Raw genomic sequence first — 23360 nt, forward strand, 5'->3', positions numbered from 1 at the left:
GGAATCTTCTGGAAGGTATTAAAATAACACACTCATAAAGCGATAAAATTCACTGAGATGATATATCGAAGAATGTGGGGAAAATTTATAAAACATATTTTAAGGTTTAAAAAGTAAGATAAAATAAAATGAATGTTTATGAACTAATGAGGATAGATAGAAATGAAGGGGGATTATGAATCCAGTTCTGTGTACCTCAGGTCCACAAATTCTGAAAAGATCAGTGAAGAACTTTAACATAGTATGAGTAGTAATAGAAGTAGTAGAAGTAATAGAAAAATTAGGAGTAGCAGCTAACACTTATCTGCACTAGACATTCTGAAAAATGTTTTAAATACATTTTAAAAAATTCAATCTTTCTTATAATTATATTTTGCAGTGGTAAGATTGAGGCTCAGAAAACAAATAACTTGCTCGCAGTCACACACTGAGTAGTGTAGAGCCATCCATGTGACATCCGATTACCATTAAACTGGCCAAAAAGATAAAATCAAGGATAATTCATTGAGAACAGTATTCTAGGAAGCTACATGAGGTGCCCATGATCCCCCAGAAAGATAATCGTGGGAGCCGCGGAAATAGAAGGGAAGCCTCCTCTCACTTACCCAGTCCTGCCATAAAGCATCATCGGTGGCATGTCAGAAAGTCTTATTTGCGGCGTCCTGGATTTCAGGGTGGCTGGCACCTGCCGTGCATGCCACTCGGCCGAACGCGCATGGGGCTCCCAGCCTGGCTAACCTGGCAGACGGTGCAGTAAAGGACACAGCACCTTGTGCTGATACGTCAACTTAGAATTTACATCCTTGATCTCTAAACTTGGTCCTGTTCTTGGATTCAGGTAGAAACCCTCCTTGTCCTTTCTGGTCTAACCACGACCCAAATGCCTGGTCCAGCACGGCCTCTATCTCACCTCGCCCCGGGCCTACTTTAACTTTCAAACGGGTCTTTACTCTTTACTTCATTTTTAATGCCCCACAACACATATCTACTGCTTCTGATTGCCTTAAAGCTTATCAGGGTTAAAATATATATATATATATATATATATACACACACACACACACATATATATATGGTGAAGGATAAAATATTTAGGATACAGAGAGATCATTTCCATCAGAGTGCAAAGTCAATTTCGAAGATGAGAATCTATGAAATATTTTCACGTATTACATATGGTAGTATAGCTGCTGATGGAATTACCATTTTGGAATTCAAACTGCTCTAAGACAGAGGAAATATTCAGTGATAGGGAGGGGAATCCCTCAGGAAATTATCCAAGCTGTTAAAATCATAAATGTGAGGACAGAAATGAAAATATGACTCATTATAGCAGCTTTTCCTAGGGGTGGGACGTAGGAAGCATCGGTTTCCTCAGTCAGTGACATTTTCCAGCTACACTCCTCTGAAACTAAACGCCAAGATAAATTCTCATGTCAGGATACTGTCACTCCTTTTCCTTTGTTCTACGTTATTGCATTCGGTCTTCAACTTTTACAGACTATAAACTCTAATAATCTGCAGTTGTTCCAAGCAGTGTTAATATGAAAAAAATCCAAGAAGCTCATTTCATGTTCACAAATAAACAGGAATTTGAGGAGATTCTGAGCTGACATATAAACAAAACAAAGCCTGTGGCCACAGATTGAGAGCTGTGGGTTTCAAGTCCTTTATTCTTTGCTTTAAGGGTACATTGGGACAGTATTGGAACAGCTTTGGGTGACTATTTGGCACTGGAATGCAAAAAAGGCTAAAGCAGGTTATCGAAAGCAAGACGCAAAATAAATATTTTACAGAGATCATCAGAGATCATCCTCATGTATCAAAAGGAAACTAAATTTTCTGTGGTGAGGAGTGAAGTAGAGAGGGAAGAATGAGAATGAGAGACGGAGGAAGAGATTAATTTTTGTCTTGGATTTATTTGTAAAACAATAAATATTTAAGGAAGAATTCTTTCCATCATCTCTTTGAAGCACTGAGTTCTATTATTCCTGTGTCTGCTTGCTCTGTTTTGGAAACAATCGCTGTTTTAAAAGGAAACACAGCATGGGTAGTATCTTAAAAAAATAAAACAAAATGTGGAAACTGCATTCTGTCTGCCCCATCCCACCCTGGGCCTTACTGTCAACTAATATGAACAACAACAGAAACCCTGGCTTTGGGTGGGGGTGGGGCATCTGGTTTTCTTCAGTTTACATCGGACACTTCACTTTTTCTCCTAGACCGGTACAAAAGGCTTCAGAAAAGAAAACAGCTGCTCATCACACGCCCTTTCTGTGCCCTGGGCTCGGTGAGCCCTGGTGTATGTTTTCCCCAAATGAGGACTGGATCTGGGCCGCTTCTGCTTGCTTTTATCTGTTTCTTACTGATTCTCACAAGGCAGACATTCCATTGTGCTGAGCGAAGAGGATGCTGAATTCAGAGGTCGGAGCCTCTGGGGCCCGTCCTGCTGCTGAACTGACTTCTCTCTCACTCTCACTCTGAGCTACAACCAGCATTTCCCAGAGATCAATAAGAGCTTACAGGGCTACATGAATCTGAGGCTCAGAAGAGAGACTCTGATTAAGCAATTAAACTGTCAGTCGGAGGTCACTTTAAAAGTCAGCCTTTTTGAAAGGAAACATAATGGAGCCATTTTCATGCTGACCATACAGAGTCATGCCTGGCCTGTGGGTCCCACCGCTGCCTTAGCAAGAATGGCTCACAATGCATCATCATTCGGGAGAGCCTGAGGTTAACTACACTGGCCAGTCAAAAGGGACTGAGCAACATATTACCAAACCAGTTGAAACCTGAGTGCAAGCTGAGCTTTCTGATCAGCACCCCATGATGCCATCGCCATTTCAATGAAGTCAGAAAATTCGGTGTCTCTTTTTCCATTATAGTAACATGTAATTCTAGAAAACACACTTAGGAGATGTTATCTAATTCTCATGTGGCTCAGAATAGTGAGATTGTATATCGATGACTATGCCGGCAGTGAACTCTGCACAGCACATTCCCAAATGTGTCATCTGCAATTTTCCACTGATCCTTGCGGGAGTAGAGACAGCAAAAATTCATTTATTCAGCCATGCATCTATTAGTAATTCATGCATCAAACAGATTGATGCCTTTGAAATACAAACACTCTTGCTGTGGATTATATGAGAGGGGACAGAGGCTGTGTATTACTGTTCCATTTTTAAATTTTCATTCGTTTCTTCCACTTGTTGATTTTTGCATTTAATTCCAGGAAACCAAAAGTGATGTCTTGGAGCTGCTGTGGGCTTACACTGCCACTACTTGGGACCACTGGGGACCAGGCCGACTATAGGAAAGCTGTCCTCTGCACAGCAAGTGGACAGTAGAATTACCCTCTGACCCGATGCCTGGTGGACTTGTGCCCTAGAGGGCGACCAGAAGCTTAGAGCTGTGTGAGTCTGACTGTGATCCCCAGAATAAGCCCCCGCTGACATCACCCAGCCCTTCGTGTCCATTTCTTCAGCTCCCACCTTGTTCCCCTCCTCCTCCCCAGAAACACAACTCCAAAAAAGATCCTCCTCCCTAGTTTCTCTCTTTCCTTGGGTTCCCCAGACACTCGATTTCATAAATGAGCACCCTAAGGTCCCCAGGTTTCTGGCACCATGCCCAGAAACTAGGGCCACCAGTGCCTGGCCCTTGGCTGGCACCAAAGAGCAGATGGATGAGTAGAATGCACGCTGCCTGACTTCAGAGCAGAGGCGCCCTCCACTTCATAATTGAAATCCTAGCACTTTTCCTTATTGTGGGTTCAACTGAGAGTTCAAAATGGTGCCAATGTAACCCTAATTTTATTTTCTCCCTCTTTTCCCAGTTGTCCTTTATTCTGCCATTCAGTTCCCTGTACACAGGCTATAATTTTTACATTTTACCAGAATACTTATTCTTACTTTAGGCTTGCTTGTGTTTTAGTGCTGGTCCTGCTACTAATTTCTACCTGGTGTCGATGCTGACCCGTCTGGACATCGGTTTTCTTATTTTTAAAATAAGTTGCTGACAGTAAATTATCTCTATAATCTCTCCTCATCCAATCTTAACATTTATGTATCTATGTGTTCATGACCATTAATCATAACGACTGCTAAAATTAGTATTTCCACTCTGACAATCCAAACTGTAATAGGAGTTTTATAAAAGATGATGGCTGGTCCCATGCAAGCATAATTTACCTTGGTATTAAGTAGTACACTTGAGCTCTATTAAAAATCCCATGAACACAAACAGCATTCGGCAGCATCATTGGAGCTGACTGTTTTTCTCTTTGCTAATGACTCTGTCGAAGCAACAGAACCAAGAAATTAACTTGCATGTCTCCAGAATGAGTAATGGCTTTGTATGAACTGAAACTGCAGAGATATTGTGTAAGGTATTGGACTTTCGGGTACTTTTCACATCCAGTGTCCATCTAGCTATAAAGAGTAGATGGCTGCTGCCTCAATGCCTGCTTTCATGAAGCCCTGGACAACTAACTATAACTTGGAGCCAACCTTCCTGCCTCGCCAGGACACTGCCCGCCCGGTTCCAAACCTCTGCCGACCTCCCATCCCCATAATTGCGCCCACCTGGCAGCCGTACACAGCAGATCTCTATCTCAATTTATCTGAACAGTCCTTTTTCACATTTCTTTATCTTTTTGTAAGGGTGATTTATAAATTGGAAAAACAAAAAATGATTCTGTTTATATGTGGTTTATGTAATTTTCAATATAGATAAATTTGCAAATCAAAATAAAATATGGTTGGGCATCTGTTGTAATTTCTCATTCTGAAAATATAAAATTTATAGCGTCAATCTCTCCAGGTCTCTGCCCTGATAACATGACTTCATCAATTATCCCGTTTATCTCTTACATGTAGCCACTCTTTTCCCACCAGCATCTTGCCCTCTTGGCATGTTTAAGCTTCTTCATCATTAAAACAATAATTTTCTGTTGATCTTGCCTTACTCATAGGTTGTAACCTTTTATCCCCCTATACCATTCGCTTCCATAATTCTGGAGAAAAAGCTAAGCTTCTGCACCTCTTCACCCACTGTGATCTGGAGCACTCCACTACTACCCACGCTGACCCTGCTCCTTACAAGGTCATCGAAGACCGAATGCAGTTGCTGTGTTTCAGTCTAAGCTCCCGCTCTGTCCTGGTTCTCTACCTCCCTCTCTGAGTTTCCCTCCTGCCTCCTTTTTCCTCTGTTCCTCCGTCTGCCCCTTAAGTGGGGGGTGTTTCTCAAAGAGTTTACTTGGCCCTTTTCTCTTTACTAAATACTACTATAAGTGACCACACCTACTTTGATATTAACAACCATCCGAATACACAGAAATTACCCTCAAATAGACATGTCCAGCTCATACCCCACATGGAACCCTAATGCACGTGTTGAACTCTATAAGGGACATAGCGTAGACCTTTAAACTCGTTTCCAAACTCAGTAGTCGAACTCTTTGCTCATTTAGTTAATGACATCATCGTCCACCCATTCTTCAGGAGAACAGTCTTAGCTCCTCTATCTCAGCCACCCAGCCCACCCTCAGCCTGTAATTAGCCTCTAGGTTTTGGCGACTCCACCGCCATAACCGTTTTCCAATGTGGCCTTTCTCTCCATCCTCAAGGCCACTGCCCAAGATTTTTCCACTGCTTCCCAAACAGCCTTTATATCATCTTTCTCCTTCTCTGTCAACCATCTTAGAACAACTGCCTGTTATCATTGTAAAATACAGTTCTGAGTACATTGCTTCTCTGTTTCACAGAAAACTTTCATCACCCCTTATTATCTATAGGATAATTTCAGATTCTTCGTAGAGTATGAGTTTGTCCAAGTTAGGTATCTTCTGTAGACCCCTGGTCTCCACGTGCTCTCCTACACATAGCTACACTCCAGGCACAACGCTCTCTTTCCCTAGTCCCAAATGTCTGCGTGCTCACACCTCTGTGCACACTTTCCCTAAAGCCTCCTTACCATATTTCTACTAGTGAAATTCTGCCACTTAAATGTCACCTTCAGTGTGAAACCTTCCCTGGATCCCAAGCCCAAACGAACCATGCCTCTGTTTTCTCGTGATTATTACAGCAGTTTATTGAGTCCTAAGTACACTAAGTGCTAGGCACCATGCTATGAGCAAGATTCATAAGTAGGTTCTTCTTTAACTGAAGACCGTAAGGCCCAGGATCACAGGTGGGAAGACCTAAGGCCACTGCCCCTCCTAGTACCCTACGCCACCCACCTTTCTCTGTCAGCGCTTGTTGAAATGCCCCTGAGAGCACTCACCATCAGCATCGTTATAATTATGGCTAGCATGAACCGAGAACTTTCTATGTGACAGGCAGGTCACTTAGATAGTTTCAAATATCTCAATGACAAATCCGACACAGTACTCTTACTAGCCCCATTTCACAGTTAAGGAAGTCAAAGCTGAAAGATTAACTTTCTCCCAGGCAACACCGCTACAAAATGGCACAGTCTAGGCTCAGCTCCACCACAGAGCTGGATTTCTTAACCACAGCCCTGTGGTGCCTCACACTGTGCGTGAGTTCACTTTTTACATCAAAGTGTTGCTCGAGTGCTCGGTGGCATCTGCTTCTGAATGCCCCACCTGCCCATCGGTGGGGACGCTCCAACTGCTTCATACGGGATCCCCTGATTCTGACGACTTGTTTGTACTATTACTTTTTGTATTTTACTTTATCTGCCAGACTGGACTACTCCCAGCACCTGTCTTTGCGTTTATTTTCCTATCTCTACGCCTATGACCAGGCCATAACTGATGTTTTACTTCCTCCTATTTATTCCCTCTTGCTACAGTTTAAGTCAAGCCCAGGTGCAAGCCGAGATATGGCAGTGGTTCAGAGAACACCCAGGCTGTGTATTTATATCTCAGGTAGGTGGAAAATCCTACGCATGACAACAGGAGGGAAATAATGCAGCCATGATGGGTGTGCCTTTGACCTAGGCTTTGTTTTGTTTACACATCTTTGTATGTTGAAGTCCACAGATTATGGACTTTACCAAGGAGGAGAAACTGTACTGGCACCATACAGGGGAAGGCAGCGAGCGATGAAGAAACACCCACCACAGGCAAAACATGAGGTAGACAGTTTGTCTCCGGCCCATCAAAACGTCTCTTGAAGGCTCCTCTTCTGCTTCAAAGCTTTACTTCACCTGTATTTTTAAAGTCTTTTTAGGAGAGTACAGAGTTCCTGGTTGGTAGTTATTTTCCTTCTTCAAACTGAAAATATCACCCCATTGTCTTTTTTGCTTCCAATTATCACTATTGAGAAGTCAGCATTCAGTCTGCCACTTCCTAAAAGGTAATCTATTCTTCTGCCCACCCACTCTCTTGGCCAATTACAACTTTTTGTTTTCATTGTCATAAGTTTTCTGGATAAGTATGTTTTTCAATTTATCCTGCTTGGCTGTTTGAGTTCCTTAGGATTCTTATTTTTGTAAACTGATTTTCATCCGTTTTAGAAAAGTCTTAGTCATTAGCTCTTCAAATATTGCTTCTGCTCCATTTACCTATCTTTCCTTCTGGGATTACAATTAAATGCATGTTATATCTTTTTAGCATTTATATCTCTCCTCTATGTGTCTTAACCTCTCTTTTGTATTTTTTTCTTTTGCTTATCCATGCTTTTTTCTAGATAGATTCTTCTGACTTATATTGCAGTTTACTATTTCTCTCTTCATCTCTGTACAATTTGTCTAATATGACAAAAAAAAAAAATTTTCCACTGGGAATTTAATTTCAGCTGTTGTATTTATCCAGTTTTTAAATTTTCAGTTAGTTCTTTTTCATATTTGCAATATTGCTTTTTATAGTTTGCTTAAAGTTTTAAGTTTTACTTTTACCTCCATAAGCTTAGTAACCATAGCTGATCGCCAACTTGTGCCTGGCTTATTAGTATGTTTGTTTCCACTGTTGTTACTAATGTTGTCTCTTCATGTACATGAATATCTTCGATAGTGTGCTGGTTATTGCATATGAAAATCTTTTGGTAGAAATGAGGTGTATGATGATTTTACATCCCTTAGAAGATTTCAAATCGCGTCTGCTGCACTTCCAATAGCAATATAGAGTTGCTCTCATGATTCCGTGGCTTGAGATCTGGGGGTGACTGGAAGCTGGGATGCAGTCTTTGTAAAGGCTGTTTTATTTTACCTAGGATTTAGGCTGGTTTACCAAGACCTCCACCCTATTTGGGCCTTGGACTCAAACTTTGTTCCCCTTTGCCCCAAGAGGCTCTCAGAAGTGCTGCTAACTAACTTCTGCATCGGCAGATGCCCTGTGGGCAAAGCAGTCCTAAATATTAGGCTCACGTCTCTCTCTAATATTAAGTCAGAAATGTCAACTATCTTGTGAGTTCTTTATTGTACTTAGGAAGATATTTTTAAATATCATCCAAAATTTTTAAATTGTCTTTGTCAGGAGAGTTGGCCAGAGTTATCACTTATGAAAGTAGATAACCTACACCTTATGTTTGTGTAAAATTTTGCTAATTTTGACTACAAAGACTCATTTAGAAGGTTAATTACATAGTCATAATTCAACTGAGTTTTTAAGTACATTAATGATTTAATCTTATAAAATAATACTTGAAATTATACCATTAGTGGACTACGTTGAGAAATGTGAACAATTTTTTAGTTTTCTTAAGTTAAATCTGAAAGTTAGCCAGTTGAGGGTTGTATAAGAATCTGTCAGAAAACTAAACTAGAAAGATTCATTAACTAGGAGAATCTGGGTTATATTTGAATGAAATGTTTCAAAATACAAATGAAAGATGAAAAACCTTTTTGTTAAAAAAAGTCAGATAACCAAAAAAATGAAATTAAAACCAAAAAAAAAATCTCAAAATGCAACCTTATTCACTCTTACAGTAAAAACATATAGGAATGTATTAAAGTTGTTGGCAGTAAGAGAACCTTTTTGTCATCTAACCAACTAATAGCCACATCCCTTCTCCTTCACCCGCATCATCCAATATATTCTCTCCTACCAGACACTGATTTGTTCAAATAGCAGATTGAGATATTCTGATCTCAAAAAAGCAGAACCCTATGAGAACCTCCGGAGGCTTAATAATAATTGATTTAAAGTAGTTATGATAAATCCATTCCACTATACTTTCTTAATGTCTCTTGTAGCCAGTTCTGGCTAATGATATGTAAGGGGGCTTCTGTGAAAATTCTTTCTTGATTAAAAAAATACAAAATAGAAACAATTAACACTATTCCTCCTCTCTTCATCAGACTCATACAGCATGTTCAGAGCTGCTGCAGCCACTTTCTGACCATGAGGTAATATACACAATGAAAAGCCAACATACTAAGAACGGTGGAGTGGAAACTGAGTTATTTAACAAACCCTGAGATTATCTACCTCTTGATTTGTATTTGGGTAAAAAAGAAATGTCTTTATATTTTAAGTTGCCAATAGGGGGTTTCCTACGATTTTATGTTGAAAACATCCATAACTACTATATTCATTAAATATGCTCATATGGCAATGTTTTGAACCAGGTTTGACTCTAGACAACGCTTGACATTTGTTTCACTTACCATAATACAAGAGTCCTGAGATTCAAGGTCAATGTCAGTGAAGTTCAAGAGAACACGGTAATTTCTTTCCACTTGAATGACCCAAGAACAGTCAGTGTTACTCCTATAAGGACTAGGGTAATTTGGAGAATGAATCTCTCCACTGGGAGCCTGGAAAGTTCCACCGCAACCTGTAGGTAGGAAACTCAGTTCAGTAATGAGAGGAATCTCTGATGCATAAAAGTTTACCCCACAACCTGGTAGAAGAGGACCATATGCTACTATATTAGACTACCAGTTTTATGTAGTCTGGGCTAACCATTTTGAAGACCTGAATATCCACCATTAATTCATTCATCCCAACAAAACCAACAAGGGCAACTAAGAAAATACTTCAAATACCAAAAGTCATTTTAAAGATATTGAAAAATAAGTACAAACGAAATCATGTTTTCATTAAGCCATGAAATGCCTCTTCATGGTTCTCTAAAAATATAGCATTAATCCAGTAGTGTATGCTTTTACAAATAATTTAATATCTGCCTTTTAAAATTTAATACTCTGGACCTGATACAATTATTTTTTTTTATTCCTGTGATGTTATTGAATACCTATCAATATCTACCTCTATGACCCATCATTTCTTAGATTGATGATATAAACCAGTAATGCAAAAATTCAATATTATTTTCTAATGATTGAAAATCATTTAGGGATAGTCTAAATAATACACATTTGTAATTCCCATTAAATTTATATATCACCGACATTAGGAAAGATGTAATATACTTACTCTATCATTTTAGAGTTGCAGAAGAAAGGCCGTAAGGCAGCTTAGAGTTACATTTCTGCTTTGGCATTTTCTGGAAGTCACTAACTTCTCTAAGCTTTGATTTCCTCCTTAGTATAATGAGTATATAAAATGAATTTTCCTTGCAGAGTGGTCGTGAGGATGAAATAAGATAATTCTTATAGAATAGTTAGGAAAGTTCCTGGCACACAGTAAGTATTTAATAAATGTGGCTATTATGAGTAGGTGCACAGGTTAATGTCTGCTAAAACATTTTGTGCACTATTTTTTTATTTAAAGGATCTGCAAGTAATTTCCTTAGACTGCTTATGTTCTTGGGCAGTATATCACACACTGTGATTCCTTGGAATTCACAAATTTAACATTTACGGCTTTGGTATCTGCCAAGAACACCAAGGTCTATACCGTGGCACGAAGGAACCTACCACTTTGCTGATGTCCCAGCAGTGCGAGGCTGGTGAACAGGCACAAGTCCGTGGGGAGGAAGTGAGTTTAACCTGTCACCCGACTTCTCTCACCATCGACTTGTATAATGTCCTGGTTATCGCATGTGCGGTGGACTTGGGAAGTTAAGCTCTACCACATGCTTTAGGGAAAGGTATATGCCAAAGCCACGTTCGCCCCTTGGGAACCACAAAGCTGTCAAGATGTAGCGTTCATACCTCTCTCCAGTCACTTCATGAAATTTACAAGGGCCGGGCTTCAGTGCTTTGCGACTCCGCCTTGGTTCACTCACCTCCAGGGACTGCCTGCCACGAGGCATGGAAGCCTCTCCCATTTATGAAGCTGTCGGTCTTAAACCGGATGGCTAGCTCATTTCCAGTGCTGGACACTTGCATGGGATTCTCAGATGATCTTCGGGCACACAACTGGGCTATTCTGGGAGAGTGAAAATCGGGACCTCCATAGATCTAAGATGGGATATAGAAAACAGGACTTAAATTAAGAGATATATGTAAGCAATTATAGCCCTCCTCTGGCTCAACTTTACCACTAGCCCTTGGACTTTATTATCATTAGAGACTGAAATCTCAGCTTCCCTGGGTGGGAAGGAACTTTAAACTTGAGCTGGATTTTTCAAAGGCACACTCTCTGCCCTGGGAATACACAAGTTCAACCACCCAAGAAATGCCTTCTTGTTCCATCGGCCAGAATTGTAGAGCTGAACTGAATAGATTATTCCAGAATCTTCCCTATATTCATCCCCTCTTCCTCTTTTTCATGTCTTCATAGGATTCCCTGATTCCTTTGGCCAAGGCATTGGAGATAACACAGGGTCGAGTCTGATTTTCTAACTCTTCTAGGCATGTAGGAATAGACTTAGTATGAAGCTATGTTGTTTGTGAAAATCAAGTTCATTGAAGGTTACTGATATCCTACTTATATTTTTAGGATTTTCCACTTTGAAATCTGAATATTTTATAAAATTAGGCATTTAATATAATATTTTTGCTGCTTCAGAATGAGTGGAAATATAACCTCTGTCCATGTGTTCTGTGGCATCTTCGAGAAGGGACTACAGCTCCTCTGTCCTTGCTCCCAGCATGCCCGCTCACAGGAACATGACACAGAGGATCCAACTTCTGCCCAGGAATTGTTCTGCACTCTGTGCCAGGATCTGGATGGTTCCCTCTAAGCCCATCTCACTTGTCCTCAGATTGACCTCCTAGGTTCCTCCAACTTGCAACTGTCTGTGAGACTGGGATCCAATACCCTAGTGACACACACATTCCTCCTGGCAAGTGTCCTCTTGGTCTCACATCCAGCATCTAGCAGGCTAGTCTAGCCCGGCCAGGGTGGGCCTCCAGGACACTTCACACACAGGTTTCTCAGTCGCCAGTGGGCCCTGCTTATGCAGTATATGTGTTTGGGGTACGTGTGTGGGGAGACGGGTGGAAAATGTGAGGAATAGAAGATATTGACCCCTTACCTTCGGGTCTTGAATTTGTAGAATAAAGACCATTTGGGGCAACAGTTTTCAGGCATATTAGTATCTGGGTCCTTCCCTCCCCCACATATATATGCCTGTAATCCTATACTTGGGATCGGAACCAGGTACACAGCCCTCGGTGAGACTTGGTGCAAGCGTGCCCCGCCCCCCACACACACCTCCACCATCTATATCTGTACAGTGGCTTCCCACCTCGTTACTTTCCCCTCACTTCCCAGGCCCCCAGCTCTGCCCACCCTTGGGGCGGCTGCTGACTGATCTGGGAAACACTCAGAGTTCTCTGGGGAGAGAGAGTGAGAACAAGAAGCCTGCTTCTGGGGAGGAGTGTGTGATTTGAATCTATAATGATTTCTTTGTCTGATTAATTCCCCCAGCCACGCAGGAAAGGCCAAAATGAATGAAACTGCTGTTTGAGGCAGGGCCGAGCACAAGGACAGTAATTGCAAAGGAATGAAGCAGGCCGACAGCCGCATGCTCGTTTTCATTAGGAGGAGTGAAGCCTGCCTGGCCCCCTAAGCCCCAGCCGAAGCAGGACTTCAGGCAGAGAGAGCCCTGTGTGGCCCTTTACACGTACACATATGCAAATGCAAGAGATGGGATGGATTCTTGTTTAGAGTGTCCTTCCCGTTCTGAAGGTCTCCCTGCCCCTGGCCCAGGGTGCAGTCCTCAGAGCGAGACACTGGCGGCATGTGCTCTTAATCACCTGACCCAATTAGCAGCACTTATCTGGAGGGAACGTGGGGCTCGAGTTTAGTTCTAACAGGGAAAACTTGCACGTCAGCAAGATAGCCTTTGTTTTCCCTGCTCACGGGCCCCCTTGAGATCACAAACATACTGGGTACGAGCCAGCTGGCCTGGAAGCCTCCAGAAGAATAAACACTGCCACTTCTGCTTCCCCTCTTACTGCGCTGGGCTCACAGACGACCATGGCGAGGGATCAGCGAGAGCTAGCTGCCCACGCCAAGCGATTGCCCAGGTTTATTGCATGAGGAGTGTGTTTCTTTTTCTGCTTTACACTGGTTTAAAGACTGAAATAAAATCAGCCAGTGTTTCCAGGACCAAAACAACAGAATGGCACTGGGCTTCCACAAATAAAACCAGTAACGAGAGCATGACTCTTCAAAAGAGGAAAAAGATGGAAAGAATTTCAGGGTGTGGTTCATTCGACTACAGCATATGACTAAACTTTGGGGGGAAGAGAATTGGGCTGATGATCAGAGATTAAAAAATGTGTTTTTAGCAAATTCTTAGGATATAGAACATTTCAAAGCCTATGGTTTTAATCTGTTTTGAACATTGCTTTCTGCTCTGTTAGCTCCATTTATTGTTACCATCAAGTCAGCATTCCAGGGTTATGAGTAACCAAACGGCTGTTGCTTCATGCCACTGGCCACTTTTTGGGCATTCAGTTTTGAGGGAGAAAACTTGGTGAAATTTTTGGTGAAAAGTTTTGTGAAAAATAAATTTGTTGAAACCCAGGAAGACCCAATACCCGGTGACACTGAGGTCCTACTTGGCTGTGCTCGGCAGAGCAGGAAAGGATAATGTGCAGGCTGAGAATGGATGGGTCCAGAAAGCCAGCAGTGTTTCTAGGCCACACACACCCCAAGAGCAACAGATTTCGAAACCTCTTGCTAACACGTTATCAGTGTCTACAGTATGAAGGATGGAAAAGCCATTAATGCAAATTTATTACAGCACTTTTGCCCTGACTTCCGCATTTGCAGAGTTCATTATCTGAACAAAATGTTTTTGAACAAAAAGTAAGAAGGTTACTCTTTTCGGCCTTAAGGAAAAAAAACTCTTCCAAAATATTTAATGGCCTCAAAATATTCCTCCAAACCCTGATTTTGATGGAACATGAGAGATCATCTTGGACTAATAAAAACAAGCCCCAAGCAGACTGCAGCCTCTTCTTACAGCCCCTGCTTGAGTGTTGCTGCCTGGAGATCCTGCTTTGTCCCTGTCCCCGAGGCTGCTTGCAGGGGACAGCCCCAGTCTTTGCTTTCTCACGTAATGGGTGTGACAGAACCCAAAGCACAATGAACTCATTGACATTTGCCAAGTGGGCAACAATCACATACCCTTTGGAATATGAAAATGAAGGGTAAGGAACATTTTACATTACTGTGGAAAAGTCTGCTGCCAGCCCTTTGTAAGGGGTTTTATTCCACTGAGAAATAGCCTTGCTAGCAAGAGAGACCATTTGAACATTCCACTTTGGGGTGTTAGTCTTACTTTACACAGTGAGTGTGAATTTCGGTTGCCACCCTGTTCTCTTCTCCTAAAAAAATGTTCCTCCTCTGAGATGGAGTCATGACTTGGCAGCAGTACGTACATGAAGAGGAGGCTATGGGTTTTCTGTCTCTGATTTCACTTAGTGCAGCATTATCCTCCGTTACAGAGATCTGAGCTGCTAGATGCGATTCCCAATGACTGCAGCCATGCAGTGAAGGCATGTTTTGAGAGCCCCATTCCTTTTCAAAGAAACATGTTTTGTAATTAAATAAAGTTTGTACTTCCTATGAAGCACATGCCACTCATCTCAATATCTGGCACACTGCCCACCTCCATCTTTTTATACTGTCTTACATGGAGTGTTTGGTGGTAGATGAAGTCAGTTCACAGCTCTTCTATTCATTATTTTTGTGGTCATGGAAAAACCAAAATAGAGCTTCTATTTTGACAACACTAAAATGGAGACAAGATTCCCCCCGCCCCTTACATCATAAGATTATTGAACATTCAAACAGGAAAATAGATGCCAAAACCCTTTGTAAACCACCATAAATGTGTGTTATGGGTGTGTCAGTCAGAGATTTGGGTGCTTTCATCCATTCCACAAGTACATAGTGAGTGTTCACCAAATACTCTGTGGGCCTAGGGATATAGCAGTAAAACAAAACAAAACAAAACAAAAACAAACACCCATCCATCATGGAGTTTAAGTTCTACTAAATATAGAACCCTTGTCATGATGTGCTACAGCAATCCCTATTGCTGAGGTGATAGGAGGTTGGCGTGTACTTGGAAGCCATTAAATTTTGCAGATAAGTCAAGTGTGTGTGTGTGTGTGTGTGTGTGTGTGTGTGTGTGTGTGTGTGTGTGATCTCTGATAACTGGATTCCTGCAATAAAAAGCAGATTATAATAGATTTTATAAGGCTGTGTTAACCATCTGAGATAAACTCTTTGCAGTAGTGTTGGGAAAGCTCTTATCTTCAAATGCCTCACACTGTCTAAGTGGCCGTTTTGTTAAAAGCTCTCTGCAGTAGATGCGTTTTGTGCCCTGCACCATGTCGACCCCCTAGGTCGCAGCTGCAGTTGCGCTGGGCATTCCCTCTGCTTACTGCCACGACCCACCCCAGCGCCGGCCTCTTTACACTCTGCTTCCCCATTGCCCTTCCCAAGGGAGCTTCCTAGGCCAGAAGTGTGGGGCACTAAGCATGCCCAGCACAGTCCTCCATCAGCTGGGATGAGAGCTGAGGACCAGTGCCTGAGCCTGGCGTCCTCAGAAGGATGATTCTCATGAGCAGTCCTCACAGGACCTCAGAGGGTCCCAGCGGAATTAAGCCCAAGTTGCCCACAGGGGTCTCTTCACTGGCTCTTCCTCTCGCACACTCCCACACAGCCGCTCCCTTGTTCCTGCCTCCAGCATCACCTCCTGGCTAAAGTGCCTGTCACCGAGTCCCTAGGGTACTGCTTTCTAAAAACCTAAATTGAGATATTAATCCCGCTTGTCTGCAAGTGTCATTCACGAAGGGCTGATACTCATCAAATGTCTAAGAATAGAACACTGCTCTAAACACTGGAAAGAATTTAGGGATTTTTGGAGTAATCTCCAGGTCTACTCCAAATTTTGGAGTGTGGACTGCGCTGAAAGCAATCTAAATTCCTACCTCAAGGACATCAAATCTGCAGCTTGCGTGGTACTCCACATCGAAGTCATGGATGGTGAGCTGAATGCTACTCCCAGGATCCGTGTGAACGTACCAGATACACTCCTTGTTAGGGGGATACGCGTTTGGGTACCCGGGGCTGCTGAAGGAGCCCGTGGCTCCCGACAATTCCGCACCACAACCTGTTAAAACAGCAAGGCTCAGTCAGTCCAAAGTGGGCACAAGCCATGGGGGAAAATTCAAAAATCCAACTCAACAAAAGATAATTGAAAATGCACATGCCTAATTTAGGAGAAAAACCAGAAAGTTGTAATAAAATTTCAATTAAGCAGTTACAAAACAATGAGGAAAAACTCGTGGCTACAACTTATTAAATTTATTCTTTAAAAATATATTGATTATATCATTTGGTGCAATAATTCTCAGTCTTTATTCTCACCACATCAAACCTTCGGTGATATTTTCAAAATATTTTACATATTTTACAAATTTCATAACAGAAGGTACAATGGACTATGCAAGCAGGGTTAGACAGTGAACACGATGTCTCTCAGTCTTCAGTTTCTTTGTATTTAATACATTATTTCTAAATCCTTTCAGACCTAAGATCTAGAAACCAGGTGCTCAAAACCCTCGCCTTTGTACAAGAGACTGTAGATAATAAAAACTGTATGATATGTCCGAGCAACAACCTGTACATGGAGGTTCATGGCAGCTTTATTCTTAATTGCCAGAACCTGGAAGCAACAGAGATGCCCTTCAGTAGGTGAATGGATATACAAACTGTGGTCCATCCAGACCATGGAATATTATTCAGCACTGAAAACAAATGAGCTATCAAGCTATAAAAGACATAGAGGAGATGTATGTGCATATTAATAAGTGGAAGAAACCAGCCTGAAAAGGTTATATACCGTGTGACTCCAACGATTCGGCGTACTGGAAGAGGCAAAACTGTGAAGACAGTGAAAAGGTCAGTGGTCGCCAAGGGATTGACAAGAGGGAGGAGTGAACAGACAGAGCACAGATTTTTAGGGCAGTGAAAAAACTCTGTATGTTGAATATATGGTGAATATATATCATTACAAATTTGTCAAATGGTGAATATATATCATTACGAATTTGTCAAAACCTACAGAATATACATCACTAAGAGTGAACCCGAATGTAAACTATGGACTCTAGGTGATCATGATGTGTCCGTGTAGGTTCATCAGTTGTAACAAATGTCTCACTCAGGTGGGACATTATCCAATGGGGGAGGCTGTGCATGTGGGGAGAGTATATGGAAATTCTACCCTTCACTCAATTTTGCTGTGCGCTCTTCTAAAAAGTAAAGTCTATTAAAAAAAAATGTAAATGATGTAGGTCCTGACCCAAGGAACTTAAAATAAGCAAACAAACAAAAACCAGATACATAAACCACAAGCATAGAAAAATGCCACAGCATGTGTTTTATGAATGTTTATATATCATGCCTTAGAAGGTGATTAAGGCAAATCATTACAACAACTAAGAGCTACAACATGTGGCTCACAGTAAAAACTGCTGGCAATAACTGAGTGCTTACAAGTACCTGCCATTCTAATACTTAGAATACCCTCTTGAAGGAGTGACTATTATTATCTGCGTTTCCCAGATGAGCAAATCAGCGCATACAGAGGTCAACAGGCTTGCCCAAGGCCCCCTGGCGGGCGAGCGGTAGAGGCAGGACACCAATGCAGGCCGTGTGGCTGCGCAGGCTTTTCCTACACTCTGCAGACTCACGTAGTTTGTAAGAATTCAATCAGAATGGAGAGGGAGACGAAATTTTATGGAAAACGTAAAATTTGAGGAAGGCTCAAATTTTAAAAACAAAATTAGAAAAAAAATAAAGAAAATTAGAAGAAAAGAGAGATTATCTTGTTTTCTAATAGCAATCTTTGGCGATTAAAAACCATTATTTTCTCTATTAATGTATCGGGGCCTCCTTTTCTATTTTTTCAGAATATTCTTTATTGGTTGGAAAATTCTTCCAAGTACCATCTCTTATGCCACATCGAGACTTTTATGTTCAAAAATGATGGTGCCTCCTCACTCTGTTATGAATCCATGTGCGTTTTCATATGAATGAAATTAAACTGCCGTGACTTAAAACATTAAGACACTAAAGCTGAGGTCATGTCTACTATCCACCCTATGCAAATTCAACCTAGATAGTGAGTCAGGACAAAGTATTTTAAAAGTACAAAATAAATATATTCTCTATACAGAATCTCCACTCAACTAAAAAGAGCTGAGGAGAATTCGAAGAAGAATCCTGATGCAGTAAAGAAATCTGATTCCAGTCGCAAACTTCCTGCTTCCATTCGAAAACCTCTGTGTTTTCAGACTTTAAATTTGTTGCACAGGTCAGTATCTTTCCTATGGCCTATAACGTTTCTACTTTTATTTTTGGTTAAAGCTCTGTGAAAAGGTTGTTTAAAATTAGACATACAAACATTGTTTATAGACTGTGATGAATGTTGAAAAAGTATAAGTGCCACGAAAGATTAGAAAATATTTTTCCTAGTACAACACATGGAAAATATTCTTGGAGCCAAAATCAGCACAGATTGCATATAACCTCAATACCACTGCACAATTACAGGGGGCACCAGTCAGACTATTCCATGCAATGATACTCTCTAAGGTTGTGTGATGCAGCGGCCCATATAAATTATCTTAACATGTAGCATTTTATTAAAATACATTATAAGTATATAAAGCCATTTGTCACCCCAAATTTTTAACCTACTTTTTCAGCTCCTATAGTTCTTGATAGCAATCGTATCAAATTAAATAATCCAATGAAAAAAATCTTTGGAGATAAATAACTCTGTGGCCAAATAATATAAAAGAGAACAAGAAAATGAAAGCTTGGCTAGCTCATCTCTGCATTTTTATTTAGCTTCAGTTCACCAGACAATCTAATTCAATTTTTTTTTTTAATCATAGTTGATTCTTCTAAAAATCTGCACATTTTTCCACTGTCTTTTCCAATTGTTTTAGGTTTCCTTGTAAATTCTTTTGCAAATAACAGGATGCTAATACCCTTTAACTAGTCACTGTAAACCGGAATGATAATATCAGATTTTTGGCATTCGGCGATGCTTTGAAAAATTACAGTTCTTATTTTATTACCCACTTACAGCTCTCAAGACCCACAGTGTGCTTTCCCTAAGATTTTAAACAAACATAAACAAGGTTTGTGAAAACAGCAAAATTTTACTTGTAGGTCTGTCATGTTCTCTTCTCAGCAAGAGCACTTATGTGTGCGCCTTCGAAGGAGAAAGTCCAATATTATTAAAGTGATGCCCTATTGCTGAAAAGTACCATGCGGTTGTGAGAATGAGAGAAAAACCATTGGAGCTTGAAACTTTTGAATCTTTCTTTTCCTCCTTCATACTCTAACGACCTCTGAGGTTTAACATATCAGAAAATAACAACTTTGATTTAAAAGTTCACATTAAACGCAAAATGCTACAAATTAATTTAGTGATATTATATGGTAAAGGCCTATGAAGTACTAGAAAGTAAAGTTAATTCCAATAACTGTGATAGAAATTTAATTCAATTGTTGTATTTCTAAATTTTGAAAGAGATAAAAATAAATTTCTAATTTCCATTCATTCATTTGATAAATATCTATTGAGCATGTGCCATACACAGTACGAGCCATGTTGCAGAAGCCAGGAGTATTTAATTGTACTGGAAAAAATCACATGGCCTCCTGCAAGTCACTAGACTCTTTTTGCTTTTCTTCAGTTTGCAAAAAGTAATTTCCATGAGTTTTGACTTTTAAAAAATCAGTGAATTCTTTTTATCCTTTACATGTTAATCGGTGGTAGATAACAAATAAGAATAAATAAATCCCCACGTTGAGTTACTAAAAGATATTTTTAAATTTGTTACGGTGGTACAAAGTAAGCATGATTCCCTTCTGGTATCAACTTCCAGTCCACAAATGAGAGATCTTGAACAGCATCGAGCCAGTTATGTCTCACTCTCTTAGGTATGGTCACTTTTTCCTAGGTTTTGGGACTTTTGACAAATGTGTACTTGGTATCAGGCAGAAGAAAATATGTCAAAATGCATATTTTAAAAACTGAAAAAATGATGTCTGTTTCTCTTATGCTCTCCTTTAGTGAAAAGGGGAAACATTCACAACAGAATTAGGAAAATTTATATTAACCAAAAAATATATATATGTAATGAATAATTTGATACTATGTTTCATAAATTCAAGCTATCATGCTAACATTGAAACATTAGACCATGAATTTGGAATTGTGCAACCGTAGATAAAAATCAAAAATTATAAGCTCTCATCGAGTTGAACTTTACAAATTATAAATGAAAGCAAACAACAATTGTAATTCACAATAAATAGTAGTGTTTTTTTAAATGTATAATGCGAGTCTTTTGAATTGTTTTCCACTTAATTAGCTGCAGAAAAAGGAGTCAATTCAGTATAGGAAATATGATTTAGAACCTATATCAACACATACTATCCTTCTGTCACTCAAAAGAAATACCAAGATAAGCCAAAAATCCTCGTTTGTAATTCCGAAGAAGAGAAATGTGCTCTAAATGCTCAAATCAATCAAAAGCTAAAAGATTTAATTCTGTCTCATCAATAATTTCTTGTTCATATTGGGGAGCAAAGCTGTTCATTTTATTTGATTTACTGTTTCTGCGCCTTCTGTGGTAGTGACAACATTTGTTTTATTTTTAATAAAGATTGTAGAATTCGGTCTTATTTGGTAGGCTTTTTTACCTATGTAGCAGTTGTTTTCAGTGCTGCTGATGTCTAATACTAAAAGCTTTCTACATAAACAAGTGACCTAATTTCACTTTCCTATTAAATTTAAATTTATTTGGAGCCAGGAAGGGGAAAAAGTGTTTCGTGCATTGCATTATGTCCCTTTGTGTGGGGTTTAGGATTTGACAATCTCTTGTGAAAAGAGTTTCTCTTGAATAAGTCACAGAAAAAAAATCTGTTTCTAAATCTATCTGCCCATTTCAGAGATGGAAACAACAAGGCCTCTGGAAAATCTCTGATGTCTGTATTTCATTTAACATAAAAATGATACAGACACATCTGCAGATACTAAAACAAATGAAACTAGTGAGAAAGACATAGTTTAGCAGGCTGTGCAACCATTTTTAAAAATCATGTCATTGTCAGTCATGTCTGTGACTTCGGGTGGGTGACCAAGGAGTCAGAGGAGTAGGAGGGAGAGATGGAAGATGGACAAGGCTGCAGATGAAAGACGTTACATCAACCAATAGTTATCGGGACATAAGATAGAGGTGATGTTTAGACTCCCGATATCCTCTTCATCATCATGCTACCTGTCTAGTTGAATGAATAATAAAATATAAAAGAAATAGAGACATTTTCTATAACCGGCCTTCAGTGATGTAAAACAAAGGACAACAACTGAGGAAAGCATTTCAGGGGTCTACATAAAGACAATGACCACGTGATGAAAACTCTAACCGAGGAGTGGGTGATGGAGTGTTGAAAAAAGAGTTTTGAGAGATACATGCTTAGAAGAAATAGAATTAGAGACAGTGGCTCTTTGCATCCAACTGGTAAAAGATTTTCATGGAGGAAATGACATAATTTCAGAGTTGTAGAATTTGTGTGTTAGGTTACCAAACTTTTGGAAATAAAATAACATATCGAGTAAAGCACAGGCTGTGACATAAGACAAAATGGGTCCCTACCCTGACTGGGTTACTCCTTGGATACCTAATTTAATCTTTCTAATCCCAAATTTCTTCATCTGTAACAGAATTAGTATTTAAGCTCATAGGGTTGCTACATGGATTAAATGAAATAACCAAAGTAAAGTTTTTAGCTAAGTGTCTTACATACAATAATCACTTCATACATTCTAAGTGTTATAATTTAACAAGAGTTTATCTAGACATAAGATGAGATTAGAGAAAGATCTGGAGCTAGAAGAGGAATTACCACACCAGCTGAAGAGCCATCCTGAAGAGCTGATGAGAGGTAAGAAATCAGTTGTTCATTGAACTACAATAAAGATATTTCACATTTGTATGGTAGTTCATAGTTTTTCACAGTGTTTTTAATAAGCACATTATCTTCCTTGAAATTCATAATTACTCTATGAGGTAGACAAGAATGATCATGAGCAAAGTGAGGCTCAAGAAGGCTGTTGGACTCACAGCTCACATAATAAAACAACAGATCTGGGGCCACCACCCCCTACCATATCCTGTCTCCCAACCCCTTATTCCCAATTCTAGGCTCTCTCCACTATGCCTTGTTGGGCATTTTAGCTCGAAGGCACTAGAATGGCCATGTTGAACACTGTCCTACTGTTCTATCCACTGATAAAAAAAAAAAAAAAAACAAATCACCATAGCAACCTGAAAAAAATAACAAAGTAAAAATCTTTTTCATTTAACTTGAGGCAAATCTGAAAAAATCTAACATATTAATATCGTTAGCCATCAGTTGAACTGAAATAATGTCCTGAAGAGAATCATATGTTTTTCATTTTTAATTAGTTAATCTTTACAAAAATTTTAGTACTGGTGACTGATAATCTATTTGATTCTATTTTCTTCCAAACTCCCAGTCATGAGCTGAGAGGAAGAGCTTACCTTATCAGCAGGAAGCATGTTGATCTACTGACTCATAACAAGGGAGAGTTCAAAGCTGTTGCTAAACCTGTTTACTTGCGAAGATATTTTCAACCTTTTCCACACAAGGATTTAGCTAACACTTCTTTTTGGTCTAAAACAACTAATGAGTTATATGATTTTGTTTTAATTAAGCATAATCTATATATGTTCTATCTTCAAGGTTTGGCATTGTTTTTAAATGAAAGAGCTTTAATAAAAGCGAACTGGCATTGAAACAGCGAACGGGAATTGGAGGCACAAAGTTTTAAAGGTACGTTTTGTATTTCTCTACGATTGCTCAAATGTGGTCACCTCTTTACACTTGGCATTTTCCATAACTGTGTTCTATAAACCAATAGCACCAGGAGGGCTGCCAGCTTGGAAGTGACATGCCCTACCGGGGCAAAGGAACAGAGAATAGACCCAAAGAGGGCATCGTCACATTCTTACCCTCTAATTTTTGA

General features: G+C 40.0%; 1 protein-coding gene across 3 annotated transcripts in view; it reads right to left on the minus strand.

Annotated features, from left to right (window-relative positions):
- CUBN (cubilin) overlaps positions 1–23360 on the minus strand; it is a 233315-nt gene that overhangs the window by 114989 nt on the left and 94966 nt on the right. For all 3 annotated transcript variants that reach the window (XM_039877480.1, XM_039877479.1, XM_039877481.1), the window contains 3 exons: positions 16213–16394; positions 11100–11274; positions 9574–9743 (listed from right to left, as the gene is read on the minus strand). In XM_039877480.1, coding sequence (XP_039733414.1) covers positions 9574–9743; positions 11100–11274; positions 16213–16394 — 527 coding nt within the window. The remainder of the gene's footprint in view (positions 1–9573; positions 9744–11099; positions 11275–16212; positions 16395–23360) is intronic.

The sequence above is a fragment of the Pteropus medius genome, unplaced genomic scaffold (assembly GCF_902729225.1).
Source record: "Pteropus medius unplaced genomic scaffold, Ma_sr-lr_union100, whole genome shotgun sequence".
Lineage (NCBI taxonomy): Eukaryota > Metazoa > Chordata > Mammalia > Chiroptera > Pteropodidae > Pteropus > Pteropus medius.